The 15,779-nt window shown below is 50.8% G+C and overlaps 1 protein-coding gene across 1 annotated transcript in view; it reads right to left on the reverse strand.

The window, feature by feature from the left end:
* Nucleotides 1-1,484: 1,484 nt before the first annotated feature.
* Nucleotides 1,485-15,779, reverse strand: part of LOC106750299 — a 296,840-nt gene continuing 282,545 nt past the window's right edge. Inside the window, exon 3 of the mRNA XM_014630546.1 lies at nt 1,485-2,467. Within this exon, the coding sequence (XP_014486032.1) occupies nt 2,324-2,467 (144 nt within the window). The 3' untranslated portion in view covers nt 1,485-2,323. The remainder of the gene's footprint in view (nt 2,468-15,779) is intronic.

A 15,779-nucleotide genomic window follows, 5' to 3' on the forward strand; every position in this document is an offset into this window, starting at 1 on the left:
CCCCCCCCCCTCCTCGCCCCTTCTTCCTCGGTGTTTATGCCTGCCGCCTTCAGCTCGAGGGATGCCGTTACAATTCGGGGAGGAAGAAGAGGATGAAGAAGAAGAGACGAAGCAGACGAAGGCTAATGGCTCAAGTAGTCCTCAAGTTTCGGTCCGACGTTAACTGCTTAGTCAGCCGGAACAATTATCGTTTAAGCTTCCGCCGGCTTATGAAGCCCGCTTCCATCCGCATAGACGCTTCGTTCGCGCGCGACCACTTCGCTCGCGCAGGCCGCCGAGGCATTCGGATTGCTCGCTCGGAGAGAGGAAAATACGATAGGACGGCTGTTCGACGCCTGTCATTAACGTCGGATTAATCGTTCCGCGTGACATTATTTCGATTCTCTCCTACGTTCACACGCAATCGCCTGCAGAAGCGACGTGGAGCGAGAGCAATAAAAGTAAATAACGCGCGGGAACAGCGGGGATCGCTTAATCCGGCGAGACACGATCCACGCAGATTGATAAAACAGCCATGACTGAATCTCGTTTCCAATGTTGGCAGCGGAATTTTGCTGGCCGGCCGACCGGTCGAGACCGCAAATACAGAGCTCCGCGAGAGTTACGAGAAAAACAGCCGCAATTCCGGCGACTTTCGCCCCGGGTTTGTTTTCCGTTTATAACCGTTTGCCACCCGTTTGCGTTCCGGTATCGAAAATTCGCCGCTGCCTGCTTCCTGCGAATTATCCAACGGCGCGCGCTGGTACACGGAAAAGTTTACCGTCCCAGCGCCGCTTGTAAACGAAACGGCGTGTACCAGCACCGTTGCCGTCTACGAGCCGGTCGGACGGTCGATCGGCCGACCGACCGGTTGGTCGGCTGCCGGCTGGTTGACCCACGTGTGTGTCGTTTCGACCGTTGCCCGTATTTACACGGGACCAGCGGGTGGTCCGGGACGTTTACATCGTCCGTCGTTTACAACGAGCCACGGTGGTGGACGCGCTCGCTCGCACACTCGCTCGCTCGTCGTTCCCGGCCGTGTCATCGGCGCCGTTGCTGACGAGGCTGCTGACAACGTGCCGCCAGGAAGCTGTTATGGGCATTAACGCAGGCCGCTTCCATCCGTAGAACGGTAAATCAGCCGTCTCTCCCCTTTTAAGCAGCCGCGCCGACGAGATGAGTTAGATTAGATTAGGACCCTTTGTCGCGTGGACTCTCGGAGATCCGCGTAAACCTGAAATCGCGATCGATATCTGCCCCTCGGCGCGACGCTATCTTCATCCGCGCGACCGCGCGAGTCAACGTCCGCTCTCGCGACATCGCGCTGTCCTCTCTGATTCTTCTGCAATGAGAATGGCCGATGCAAAAGGCTCCGTTGATATTCACGATCAGTAATCGAGGAGAGAAGGCCGATAAGAGCTCGTAGGGGTGATCGGTGCAACATAAGAACATATACATATGCTTGTTATACCTTTTTTTTTTCCATTTTAGTGAAAATTAATCTGGGCGTTACGTTAATTTTATTCCATAGTGACGGTTATCGTCTTAAAACTTAGGCAATACAAAACGCATGTTTGTAGCTAAAGCATAGCGGTGGTGCGGTGCGTAACAAAATTGACTGATGAAAGTCTAAAGTTCCCGAGTTCAAGTCCCATCAGCGATAAGCACATTTTTCGAAAACAATATTAATTGAATCAACTGAATGGCGCGTAATTAAAAAATTTCATGCATAGTCATAATAGTCATGCATAATCATAAATTTTACAATTTGGGATAGACTTTCTGGGACATGTAAAAATGTTAAAATTAATATTTTATTTTTTGCAATAGCCCCCACATTCACGAAGTGAATTCGCAGTTAATATTTTGCGGGGTTTATAATGTAGATAAAACGGTTGAATGTCTTTTACGAGATCACCCGCTGGCGCAGCTCATTTTTCATTTGCGGAGAAGCTAATAATAAAAAGAAAAGACGAAGAGAAATTCTTGAGATGAAATTCCTGAGATTCTTTTGTATTTTTTTTTTTCGCATTTTCTCACGTATGCGAATAATGGGGGCTGACGAGTTACACGAGACAGAGCTTTCGTCATTTTCCGAACAAAGACAGGAATCGTTTGCACCTGAGACCCGCACAAGCCGTAAAAACTCAAAAGAATAGTGACCTGCTGAACGAAAGTAACTGTTAGGTAAACACCAAATGAAAACGTTTCTAAAGGATGACCGAAGGAGTAGCCGTGTTCTGTATGGTCGAATGCGGTAGCATGACATTGGAACAACAATTTGTAACGGGTCTACCGCTGCCTGGTGGTCCAGTTTTTACCGAATTACTGCCATTTTCTTCTTTTATATACGTAGGTAACGTTCGTTCCCCTCTGCAAACCTCCTGCTGTCCAATCGAGCCACCAATGTTACGTGAATGATTGTTTCGAAGCGGCAAGACTCAAATGGTCGTTTCCGCGTGAGTCTCCGGTCTCGAAAAACCTCCCCCTGAAAACGATTTACGCCGTATTATTAATTTCACGTCGACGGGTTGCATTAATATTTATAACGTTTTAAAATTTACCGTATCGAGATATGTGCACGTAAGCTTATTAATCATTAGGTTGATTAATCTCGCATAAATTTCCGATGTTCCTCTAATTACTACCACCTGCACTGTATATGTGTGAGAGTGTCTGTTCCTGTTTACTAATTACATTCCTTTTCACGATACAATTATCGACACGGTGGCGAAACTTCCGTCGCGAGACGCCCGGCGTGATTTTCACGCGGCGGAATGGTATCCTTCCCTTCGGAAGGGGGAATTGAAAGGCGAGCGGCGCGACGTCATTCCGGTACGGAATAATTTCCTCGGCGGCGCACCATTCAGAGTCTGGATCGGGCTTGTCCACGCCTCGAGATCATTAAAACCGAGTTAAACGCTGCCGAAGAGGACGGCTTTACGAGTCGCGCGTATTCACCGGCCCTAAATTATTACGTTGTAACACGGGCCGGGAGATCTGAGATTGGGCTCTCTTAGCCGGATGCGAGCTTTGCCGAAATTCGCTACTCGAGATCGCTCTCATCGCGCGAACGTCCGATTCTCTCGCGATTTGCTCGCATTACGAACGTTATTCCGCCATAATCACGCGTAACGAGTCGCGAACGAAGACTTTACGACGATCCACGGGCACCGTTCCCCTTTTCGTCTTCATAAAAAGAAAGAGAATTAAGTTGTTTTCACTACGATATTACGGTGAGAATTACACGCCGGAATAAATCGCTCCTAAGCCGTCGCCGGCTGCAAATTAAACAGTACACTCCTGCCCGGCTGTAATTAACATTTTCTCTAATTACAACGAATAACTCGCTGCGCCGGCTAATCTCTTTCGCTACTTTCTCGGAGGAGACACCGCGAGGAGGAGAGTAGCGTGAGGCTAGGATAGGGATGGTGTAAGGATTCTCCTTCCCCCCCGGAAAAAGGAAGAAATAAATCGTACTCTTCGCTCGGCGAAGGTGCCGGCGAAGGGACAAGGGGAGGAATCGAGCGACTAGTCGACCAGAAGAAGAGAGGTGTTCCGCCTTAAAAGCAATCGGCTGTACCACTATTTTGAACATTTCGTCGCGGTTAGGCCCTGAGATATAACCACCTGCGATGAAATTATAGCTACTTCGCGCTAACTCCGGGCTTCTAAATTATGCGACGCGCGGGCCGTTAAATTATGTAACGCCCCGCGTAAATATCGCACCGCTCCGCGCCGTACAGGATGTACCCGTGTACCGATGGTAAATCGCGCTTCAGCGTTTCTCCCTCTCGGTTTCCCGTCGAACTCGCGAAGCGGTCGTGCTCCTCTCTCTCTCTCTCTCTCTCTGTCTCTTCCTTTCTCTATCTATCTATCTCTCTTTCTCGCTTGCTTGCTCGCTCGCTCGCTCGCTCGCTCGCTCTCTCCATCTCTTTTCGCCATGAACAATTTACTCGCAAGCTGCGTTGCTCGAGCAGCACCGATCGAAAAAAAAAGAGAAAATACATATCGTTTATTTGACATTACTAACGATTTAGCGATGGGCGCGTGTTGATTTCAGGAAAGTCACGTCGTCGAGTGTAATTCACGCGTTTATGTATCATTCTAATTATCCTATTTGCATCCGGAAAATTCACGATGAAATATAATAATAATAATAATGACAATCAAGAAACACGGTCGTGTATCGAACCAAGTGCCACGCGTGGCCGTGTATATTTACTCGACGACACGAATTCAACGCGGACAAAATTTCTCGTTCGACTATACGCAAAATGCAGAGACTCCATCAAATGCACTCTCATATACGCGCTCGGCATCAAATAAATTAATTATTGAATGTTTGGTGAGATGTACCTTAATATCTCCGAATAGGATGCCGCAATGGGGCGGTGCGAGCCTCATCGAGCGGCTGGTTTTAAAATTTCACAGTGCAATATGAAAAGACAGTGGTGAACTTCGATGTGATATTACATAAAATAACACGAGGCGGGGAATTATTCACGGCAAATATTTCAATAATTAACATTCTCAGATCTCCAATCGAATAAGACACCTTAACCGACTGATGAAAGCCGACGTGGTCTGATCTTTTCGGATAAATAGACAGTCCGAAAATCACAGCCGATTACGTTTAGCCTATTAAAACTGATGTAAAGTTTTTTTGATGAGGCAATTAATTATTCGCAACGATCGGTCTGCGTCGGCTCTCACTGGCCTGAGAAAATATCTCACCTCTTGTTACAAATTTCCGGTTAAGATGCCGTCTGGCCGAAAGAAGACGTACCGTCGCCAAGGAGGAAAGAGAAAGAGAGATACGCCCCTGTCGACATCCGCGCGTGTACGCGGGAACGGTTTAACCTTCCACCTCGGTGCCGAGCGATCCGTTTTCCAGATAGCGGGGAACCATTTTTTCGAGTACAATTGCTTTTTAAAGAGATAACCGTGGAGAGCGCGAACGGGGACGTGACGGCGGTTCCTCTGTCCTCCGCCGACCCCGGGCCGGTTCTTGTTACGCGGCGGTGTAAGCGAGAGAAGAAAAATGAAAAGAGTCTCGGGAGAGTGAATGAAAGAAAGGATTGAGTAGTCCCGTGCTCTCCGCGGTCTGGAGATGTAACCAACAAAGGGTGTGTCGAGAAGGGCAACGATGGCCCCCACACAATGCCGCTCTGATAAACGAGGCGACATTGTCCGTCCGCGTCTGTACGTCTCTCTTTCTTCCCCTCCTGCTCTCTTCCTCTTACCATTCTTCGCGCGCGCGAGGACGAGAGGTCCCTGTCAGTCAAGCGGCGACGATTGCTCCTTCGCTTTTACGCAAATCGATAATTCCGTGATAAACCGTGAATACACCGGCGACTCTGTCATGAGTGTCGCCGGCTCGGTGCGCCAAACAAGTGTGTTATCGCGCGAGTTTTCGTTCGTATTAGCAGTTACCGGGAATAATGGCGAAACTTTTTAAATTTCTCTAAATACCCAGGAATCTAAAGTAGCTCCGGTGCACTGAATAAGCGGTATTGTTACACACGTTTTCGTTCGTAACAGTAGTTAAGAGAAAGAATTGCAAAAGTTCTCTTTATATTTCTCTAAAGGGAATTTCTCTTCGATGCTACCAGAGTATCGAAGTCTTTTGGGTATTAATCGAGCGCACCGGAATCTTTCGGTATTCGATAATACACGAGTATGGCTACCTGGGTATCCCGTTTCCTTGAAAAGAAAAACTACGAAACTTCTCCCTAGACTTCTCTAAATACCCCAGCAGCTCGGGTGGCGGGAATTTTTTTGAATATTTGTCGGGTACCAAAGTCTCTCGGGTACTACACGGGGTATTCGTGCACCTCGTTTCCTCGATCGATCGGCGTTCGGTCCAGCGAACGGAATAATTTGACCGCGGAGATGCGCCTCGGAAGCTAATTTAGCGACGAACGTCTCCTCGGGCCGATTCGCCGGATCAAAGCGTCCGCGTTTCCACTTCTGCGATCGGGTGTATGTCCTCCTCCTCCTCTTCCTCCTCAGCGGACCGATCGATTTTCGATCGAGCGGCATGTGCGCGCTAATAATCCGGCCGCTTCATTTCGTGTCGGCGGCGTCGCACACTTGAGAGAAGACCGTTTCGCGGCGACGAAATTGCGGGCCGGTCGGTCGCGGATTTAAGGCGAGAAAGCGGGGCTGTGTGCACGCACTGAGAGAAGACACCGCACGGAACACGCCGCGAGAAAGAGAGACGGTTCAAAGCTGCAATTTATGTTTAACTGCCCTGGCAGTTCGTTAACGAGGCCCCGCTACGGTCTTTATAAGCGCGACGTGTATCTACGATCGGCCCGGCTCGAATTGGGAGTGGACACGTTCACGCGGCTTTCTTCTCCTTCTCCTCCTTTTTTCCTCTCTTTTCATTTCTTTTTTTGCCTTCATATTTTCGCCCGTTTAATATGCCCGCCGGCACATAAATAAATCCCTAATTGGGCCGGGGGTCCTATTTGTTTCTGTTCTACGTTGCGCGTCCGTGTCCTCGTCTCCTCCAGCTCCATCTTCCCCCTGCGTTCTCCGTTCGCGGCTCGTCGAAGATAAGAGCCTAATTTTGGGAATTAGCGCGAGTTTCCTAATTCGCTTGCTTCGCTCCGGCTCCCTGGATCCTGGTCCGCCGCCGGAGTCTCCCGGAGACGCGAAACGTTCAATTAATAGGGACGCCGAGACGCCGCTTGAAGAAGCAACGAACGGCCGTTGCGACGATGAGATGTGAAACGCATATGCGTGTGAGCCGAAGATAAGATTACAGGCTTCAATGGAAAAGGAAAACGTAATACGACGCAATGAGTCTGGTGAGAAAAGACACGGCGCGAACAAATTCGGCCGATACAGGCTCCGCGAGAACGGGCAACACATCCGTTCGTGGTGGGACGGCCAACTCTCGATCAACCAATTAGGGACTATCGACTTTAAGAATCGGGACTTTTAATAAAAGATAAATAAATGAGATAAACGTAGGTAAATGAGTAAAAGATTTATTTATTATGTCAAGATCAAATAACTGAGTGATCAACTGAACGTAGTTTTCGTTAGTTAAATCGAGACATCCCGCGAAAATTGGGACGGTCACTCTATCTCTCGGAGAGATCAAGGAACCTGCTCTTGTGAAATTATTTATCCCATTATTAACGAACGGATCTGGCGGGCTCTAAAGTCTCGAAATCCCGTGCTCGGCAGCGGGCCGCGTGAAATATTACGTTGCGGCCGATTAAAAATTACCAGACGCGGGTCAGACGCCGGGATTTTTTTCGTCCGTCCGATAAATCAGCTGCCACCGGAGCGATAAAATTTGGACGCGCATAAATTACAAATATTCGATTTTCGACGCGATTTTCTTTGGCGCTCGCGCCCCCCTTCTCATTCTCGTTCGCTCGCTCGCGCAGATATTAGCGTATCTACGACGGGCAGCGACGAAAAATCGCGCCTTTCGTCGAACAGCGAGGAAGAGGCCTATCACGAACGTCAGTGTGATTAATGGCGCGTATTTTGGCCGGCCGAGACGCAAAGCCGAAAATTATTAATTTCCTGGGGTACGTCGACCTCGCGTGGCCCGCACCCGATGATGTTTATTTCTCGATGTCGTGTGGCTCGATGCATTATTCATGCGCGATTCTCCCCGTCATTCTTTCGCGTGACACGGATATGGAAGTTTCGTCGTAAAATCGTCGAAAACTTTCGGGGAAAGCGCGCCCGGGTCTGGTTAGCGGCGTATCGCTTCGCTTTTAATTCTCATCGGTCAGGTCGCCGTCGTCGTCGTCGTCGTCCCCATCGTCTCTTAGTAGGTCGAATAACCTAGGGTAATAAAATTTAATGCGACATCCGTGCTAATTCCGACGATCTCGCCGTCGGGATGCGACAAAGAGCGAGCGGGCGAGCGTCGCCGTTACCTCGCGCGAAGATCGCATCGATGTTCAGATGACCGTTACGTTTTTTCGCCGGGCTGTAAAAATAATTTTATCGGAGGACAAGAGTATTCTATCTATCTCCCCCCGACTTCCCGCCGTTCGCGATGCGCGTCACTTGGCGTCGGTTACTGCCGACAATTTTGGAGAAGACATCGTTAGAGCTGGCTGCGAACCCGTTCGCTCGTAATCTCTACGGCTTGCGAGCCAAGCGGTAGACAGGGTGTTACCGCTTGTTTTTGCCGCCGAGCATTGTCGTCGGAATTCTCGTAAAATAATTAAGAGAGCCCGCTAGCTACCGCGGCGATGGTATTTTAAAGGGTCGTAAAAGGGACGTTAAAACGCCGCGCCGTCTCGCTCGCTCCTTGCCACGGGGAGGCATCCGCCATCTGGAGAATCGCGGGACGACTCGTCCTGCGCGCGAGTAATCCCGCTTCCGGGTCTTCTCCTCTACTTTCTGCGACACGGATCGACGTGGTTGCGGCAAAACCCGCCGTGGCGCATCCGTCCGCAGCCGATTCACCAGTGGACGAAATAACGCCTTGTCGTCTGAACGGACGAGAAAAAGGATTCGAAGCCTTCGTAATCCGTAATGCCGTCTCGGCGTTTTGTCGAAATGAGGAACGAGAAAGGGAGAGATACAAATTCCTGTATGGAATACTATTTAACGCAACCGTAATTGAATCATCCCACACGATAGCTTGCTGTACGCGGGAATTTTTAATTACGGCGATGATGAAGAAGATGGTGAAGGAGGAGGCGGAAAGAACGGGGGCGAATTGTAATGGAGGCATTTTTTTCCTTCGCGTCTGCGAGAAAAAGAAGGAGATCGCAGAGAGAACGACCGAGGCGTCTCGGTATCGCGCTAAATACTCGATGAACGGAGAAAGGAGAGAGGGGAGAGGGGGGGGGAGATAAAAAGGGAGAAGGAGAGTGATGGTGTAGACTGAGAGAGCACTGCAATTAATTATGTATACGCGATTAAAAGGAAGGCTCGCGCGCTTTCGAGAGGCAGATAGAGAGAGAGAAGGTGAGAGAGGGAGGATTCAGGTAGATGTTGCGTTTATGCATCGCGCATTCTTCGACGCACTAATTATCTCGAGAATCATATCACGTTACCTTGCATTAAACACACAAGTGGGATCAAAGAAGTGGGGTCGCGCGCGGTATCTCGTGAGCGCCATTAACATGCGGAATCACCGTCGAGCCGAGTGTTTGCCGAGCCGGTGGACTTACGTAAGCGCAAGTGTCCCTACGATACGTCGATTTGCCGTCGGTTCAGCGGGAATAATCGGCGGCGGTGTCCCGCATCGCGGCGCGGGTAAACCGTGGGCATCGGAGGAACGCGTTCGTTCGCGTGGCGCCGGTACGGAGCAGAGCCGAGAGCCCGTTCTCGAAACGCTCGTCGACGGCTTACATAACGTAATACAGATATTAGCGCTATTACGAAGTCTGTTTACATAATATGACGGGATACCGAGACCGAGCCTCGAAAAGGGGGTAGTAAACGCGTCGCGTATTTTAATGAGGCGGCCACGGAGAGACGAGAGCGTTCGCGCGCGCGGGCGTGCGCTTGCACGCGGGGGCTTTTACGATTGCATAACGAGGGATAAAATTCAAATTCTATCGCGCGTTATGTAAGAAGTTTTAGAATGTCCCAGAAATCAGAGGGGACCGTTGCCTTGTATTAGGATATCTCTCGCGCGGCCGGCACGCCCGGCCGGAGTCGTAAAAATGGGCCGGGCCCGTACAGTCTGGACGGCGGAACGAGTTTGGTGACATCGAGAAGGGGCCTTGTCAGAGGCCCACCTTGCCACTTTCCGAGTTCGGCGGCCGAATATCGGCTTTTCGAGAGAGGCACGGCCTAGAGAAAGTGCGCGCGTGCACACACGCCCGTAATCCTAAGCGCCTACTTCTCTCTTCTCCGCGTCGGCCGAAAAAAATATATCCGAGGCCTTCGCCCCGAATGGAGGCACCTCGTTCGCTCGCTCGCGACGCGCGCTCCGTTCCTTCCTACGGAATGTCTCTTGCCTGGAAGGAACGTCGCGCGATGTAGATGCCCACTTTCGAAAGGAGAACGCCTCGTAACTTTGACATTAACGAAGCAAAAGGCACCCGACAAGGCGTCCCGCCTGATATCCGCCGTATTTTAATCGACGATCGACCGCGCGCGACCGGCCCCGCGCTGATTAAATTTATAAATCGAACGCCCGTTATATTAATACACAGTGCTAGCTGCTAAACGTCGCGAGTATTCGCAGAATATACATTTTTCCTTTTCCTTCTTGTCTTCTGATTTTTCTTTTTCTTTCTTTCTTTCGAGAAAAATGCAACGAGCCGCGTGAGAGGCGCTTGGCGTGAGGAATCTTTCTTCGTGAATAACACGATGATAATCGCATCAAAAATCTACTTTCATTTTTATTTATACACGTTATACCAAATTACCCCTCCCGTTGAATACCTCGTCGGTACCTATTATGGATCTGGACACTTATTATGGAAGGTTTCCGCTCGGAATCGCTTCATTATTCCCTAGATTTCTATTCTGTTTTCTAGGGAATAATTGAACGGTTCCGATTGGGTATTCCGCTGATCGCTGTTATGGCACAGTTAATACTCCGAGTCGGAATTTGGATCCTACGTTAAGTCTACTTGGTTCTACATTAAGTCTTCAAATGAAGAAAACGGGAATAATTTCCAATTTGTAGCATCAAAGGAGCACAATAACGCTCCTTTGATGTTGCAAAGGGAATTCAGACCTCCCGAGGGTAAACTTTAAAGTCTACATTAAGCCCGGAAATGGAGAAAATGGGAATAACTGGCCATTTGTAGCATCGGAGGAAGCACGATAGAAAACCTTCGAAGACTTAATGTTGAGCTAAGTAGACCTAATGCAGAATTGAAATCTCGACACGGGCGTACAGCTCTTGTAAACGTTTGCGAATTAATAATCGGCATGTTGTGTCATATTCACACACGGTTATATACGAGAGCCGTGCAAGAATCCGCCGAGTTTTCCCGACGGGGAACGAGATCGGCATCGAGCTCTCCGCTCTAGAATCGCGTCATCCTGAGCCGGCTTTTCCATAACGAGCGAGGTGCAGCGAAGCGCGCATTGTACGTCCGCCACCGTGGTCTGCAGGCGCGTTTTCGGCCGGTATCTCTTTCCCCGGGATGTTGCATCGCAGAAATAAGTGTCCGCAGCCGAGGCGAGGACCATACGGTCGTGGTGTATCCCGAGAAGTAGATCTTCGATCTGGTCTTGCGGCGTGCGCGCGCGCTCTTGCGTATACGGCTATACGGAACGTAACTCCAGCTACGTATCTTTCCGAGGACTTCACCCGAGTCCCTTAAGGTCTCGCCCTTATCTCGCATCGGGCATTGTCGCTCGCGCCGGCTGACAGCGCCGTAGGGCTACCGCGGGAGAGGAGGTACGAAAGTAAAGGAGCGGACACGCGGACCGGAGAACCGCACGCTCTCCACGTGTGTGTATGTGTGTACGTGCGAAGAGCACGCCGCGAGGGAAGATCCTCTCGGAGATCGAGAGATCCGAAGGAGACGAGGACGACGAGGACGACGACGAGAGGACATCGTTGAGCGAAGGACGAGATCGGACGTCTCTCGAGCACCAGCGGAGCGGTCTCGGACCACGATCGAGCCGCGATCGAGGACCGACGCGCCCGTCACTTGTCCCCTCGCGGACAAGTTGCGTCCAGCAGATTCTACAATTACTCGACCGCCTTCTGCGAACTCACTCCGCGCGGTTTTAGGCTCAAGGACGCGCGCGGAATACTTCTCGCGTCGGTGTTGTAACGAGGCGGGCCGATTTTTCACTCGGACTTTTGTACATTTCATTTGACACCTCCGGCGTGTCGAGGGGAAGAGAGAGACGTGTGGAAAATTGTCTCTCCCCCTGCAATTTATTTATTTTTTTTTACTTTATTCTTCTTCTCGCCTCGCTCACCCGCCGAGAGCTGAAAGATCGAACGCGTATTTCTGCTCTTCTGCGCGATTCCGCTGTCTCTGCTGCGTGTTATGTGACGACATCCTGTTTTCTGTTTTCATGTTTTTCTTTTCTCCTCTTGCCTTTTAGCGTACGCGTCAAGATAACCGGTTCGCTGTTTCTAGTGTTAAAATACAGCTGACATTACGGCCGTTGCCGGCTGCTCGTTTGCCACGTGCGTTTATGACAAAGTCGCGACGGGCAGCTGCGCGATAAATAATTTATTCCCGATTTCGGTGAACATGCTCCCAGCTGTAAATAACGTCGCCGGTAACCTCGGGACCGCGATACACGCCTCGCGGGGGGAGTAGGCTCTCGGTTAAACTTTCCTTCCTCCGGCGGGCGCAAGCGAGCGTGCTGAAAAGAGGCTGCGCGGAGGAGGAGGGGGAGGCTGCCAGGGGGATCCGGAGGACGTTCAATCCACGATTTCCGGTTTACTCGTCGTCACATAAATTCTCGCGCTGAATCGCCGGGTCGGATACGCCCGCGTGATCCTACCCCGAGGAGGATCAGGCCGGGGACGGCCGAAAGACGGTGTCGCCGGATAACATTGCCAACCGGACGTCTCGCGAACCCGTCGGGGAAGGTGTCGCGCGACGCGCACGAGATCGCCGCCAAAGCTACACCCCGTATTTCCCCGAATAATTGACCTCGCCCGAGAATCGCGCCCAGAGAATCGATCCTCCCCCGCTGAAATCGGCTCTCTCGTGATTTCGTGATAATCGTTCGATTGAGCTGCTCGAGGCACCTCGGCGCGACACGTACGATCAATATTGTATCGCCCGATGTGTACACACACGACGGGCGGTAGATTTTCGTTCGAAATCGTTCGGGGCATTAGCGATGCGCCGCGAAGATTTACAACGGATCGATCCGCCGGCGAGCGAGCTCGTCCAATCTCGAGGATCGATTCGGGGGTGCGGATTTGTCGCGCGGAGGCGCCAAGCCGAGGAGACGGCTGGATTTCTCAAAGTCGCCCAACGTCGTCGTCGTCGGGGGCCGAGTGTCCCGGACTTATTTTGACAATCGCGCGTACATGCGCGCATGCATGCGCTATATATACCCGCAGTGTACGCACACACGTGCGCGCACACACACGCACATACAGATATATCGGCAGCATCTCTCGGCTCCTTTAAAACGAGTGCCCCGACCAATGCCTTCCTCGTTTTCTCGGACGACGCGCGTCTCCGAGGTTCGATCGTATCGTTACCGGGGAAGGTACCTCCCCGCGACGTCGTGAAAGCTGGTTCGTTTTGGTTTCCCGGGATCGTATATTGCAAATTTAGTGGGAAGCCGGGACCGTCGGAACGATCGGTTCGATCGTAGCTGGATCTCCGCCCGATGCCTCGCCGTCGTTCCGTCGCTCCCGTCCCGTCCTCTCGCCGCCCCTTTCCTTTTTTTTCTTCTTTTCTTTATATCGACGTACATATTCCGTGCCGCTTGTTTTTATCGGCACGAATGGGACTTTATGACGTCCCGTCACACCGCGCCGTGCCGCGCGAACTCTCCTCTTCTCTCTCTCTCTCTCTCTCTCTCTCTTTCTCTCCGTTTCTAAGGTCGCTGTCTTTCTCGTTCCGACTGCCGCTCGTGCGTCGGATTTTATACCGGCAGAATCGCGGGACTGTTCCACCCCAGAAACTCGACCCTCTCCTCCTCCTCCTCCTCCGCCGCCCCCGCGAGGACTTCTTCGACCGCGAAACTACTCGCCGGGCTCCCTAACTTCTGCTGATTCGCGCGGATACAAATTCCCCCTGGAAACGCGTGTTCCGCTCGTGTTTTGAGTCTGTTCGCCCATTCGCCTCCCCGATCCCTCCTCGTCCACCCGACGGGAAATTCGCGGGGTAACAACGGGATGCCGCTTGATCGCGTTGTTCGCATTGTTCGCTGGAATTTGTTTGCGGTGCATCGGCTTCCTTCTTCGACTCTATCATTCCCCTCCCGACAGTCCCACGCGTAGTTATCGCCGGAAAGTATTTCACGAGAGAGAGAGAGAGAGAGCGAAAGATCGCGTGGAAGTTCGTGCAAAATTGCTGTCTCACTCGCTCACTCGCTCGTCGTACTTGTCACTCTGTCGTCACTTTGCCAAATCAACAATCGTCGATGCAAGAGAAAATCAGCGCGCGATCGCGTCTGTATGACGGAGACTCGTTTGATTGCGCTTTCCTTCGGGGCTAAAGTTCACCCTCGACGCGCTCGATCGCGCGCGAATAGTCGGCCGCGTGACGCACGTCGTTGCATTGTTAATACATAATCACTGGTTCTTAATTACAGCGCACGTACTGTAGCTTTTCATCGAATGTGGATTATAATCTATCAGTTACATTTCTTTACTTTCATGATTTTCATAGTTGAATTTTCCCCGCCTGCCAAAATTTAGGGAGGGCAGGCAAACGCCTCCCCACTCTCCTCGCGTACACTCGAGTAATCTGATCGATCGCGGACGGTGGCCTGATTTTTCCATCGACTGTCACCGGAAGGACGCAATACGCGAGGTATGTCGTTCATTAAGAGGTTCGCGGCCGCGACTTATATCCGTTCATATCCGTCACGCACTGCGGCGTGCTCGTGCGCGAACGGCGATCCGATGATCGCGAAATATTCATCCCAGCGGGCGGTAGCTCCGATACCTGACAATCATTGCGATTTATATGTCTTTTGGTATGGCGTGCGGCGTGTTCTCCTTGCGCAAACACACCTCTTAATTGGCCGATCGACGTGCCACCCGTCCGACGGTCCCCCGGGTGCAAACCCGTCGTGATTATCGAAGCAGCGGCCGACGGCGGCTTTTCGAAATTATTGACGCGCGAGCTATCGACCTATGTTCTCATTCTTTCCTTCTTATTCTTTATCTCTTATTCCGGATTTTTTCTTACTTTCCACCGTCGATCGGGACTACGTGCGTCGAATTCCCGCGCTACCCGCGATACGATCGTAAACGCAGGACGTGAACTCCGACCCCGCAGAACAGCGCGGTCTAAATGAGTCACTGTTGTGAAGTTTGTGTCGGTAACTTTTGTCTCATTGGACATTTAAATTTTCTACCACCGAGAAACGCGACACGCACTCATACGGAGGGAAAAATAATGCCGCCGTTAGCGGAGCCATCGCCGCATATTCGTTGCGACGAAAATTTACTCGGCTTAATCAGACTAGCGAATTATTCGTGATCTGAGCGGAGACAGTTTTGTTGCCAGGATAGAAAATGTTCCGCCGAATTTGTCTTTAAGCCAACGTTAATTTGCCGTTGGGACAAAACAGTGTCTACTTACATTTATTAATTATTTCCTGCAGTAAAGTCATTTGTAGATTTACCAAAATAATCAGCCACTTTTTCCTACCTCCCAATTCACCGCGCTATGGCTAATTTTTTTTTTTTCTCTGAGCGCAGGAATCGTAAAACAGCTTTAAAACTCGACGTCAACGAATATTGTCCGAAATCATATTAATCGCGCTGTATTTATTATGATTATTATGTCATTCCTATTGTCGATATCTTGATATCGCTAGTGAACAATCGCCGGTAACGAACTCCCCCTCCTCCCCCTCCCCCCCGGTTGTGGCGACTCTAAGTAATTATCAACGGTGCGACGTGTGGTTATTACACTGTCGTCGTGGAAAAACGTCGGATGTAGGTCGTGTCGGTATAATTGCATCGTCTAGTCGTCGAAATCAAACAAGCGAGCGGCACGAATTATAATCTCCCGCTCGCAGGTAAAAATAGTGACATGCAATTACCGCGCGGATAATTGCCGGATAATTGCGTCAAAACAGCGTCGTAGTTAATTTCTAATATCGAGCTGTTCTCGCGCGGTAAATGACAAATCATTTGCGATCCATAATTACGTTCGGATCATCGGCTTTTTGCC

The sequence above is a fragment of the Dinoponera quadriceps genome, unplaced genomic scaffold (assembly GCF_001313825.1).
Source record: "Dinoponera quadriceps isolate SergipeBrazil2010 unplaced genomic scaffold, ASM131382v1 scaffold5335, whole genome shotgun sequence".
Taxonomy (NCBI): domain Eukaryota; kingdom Metazoa; phylum Arthropoda; class Insecta; order Hymenoptera; family Formicidae; genus Dinoponera; species Dinoponera quadriceps.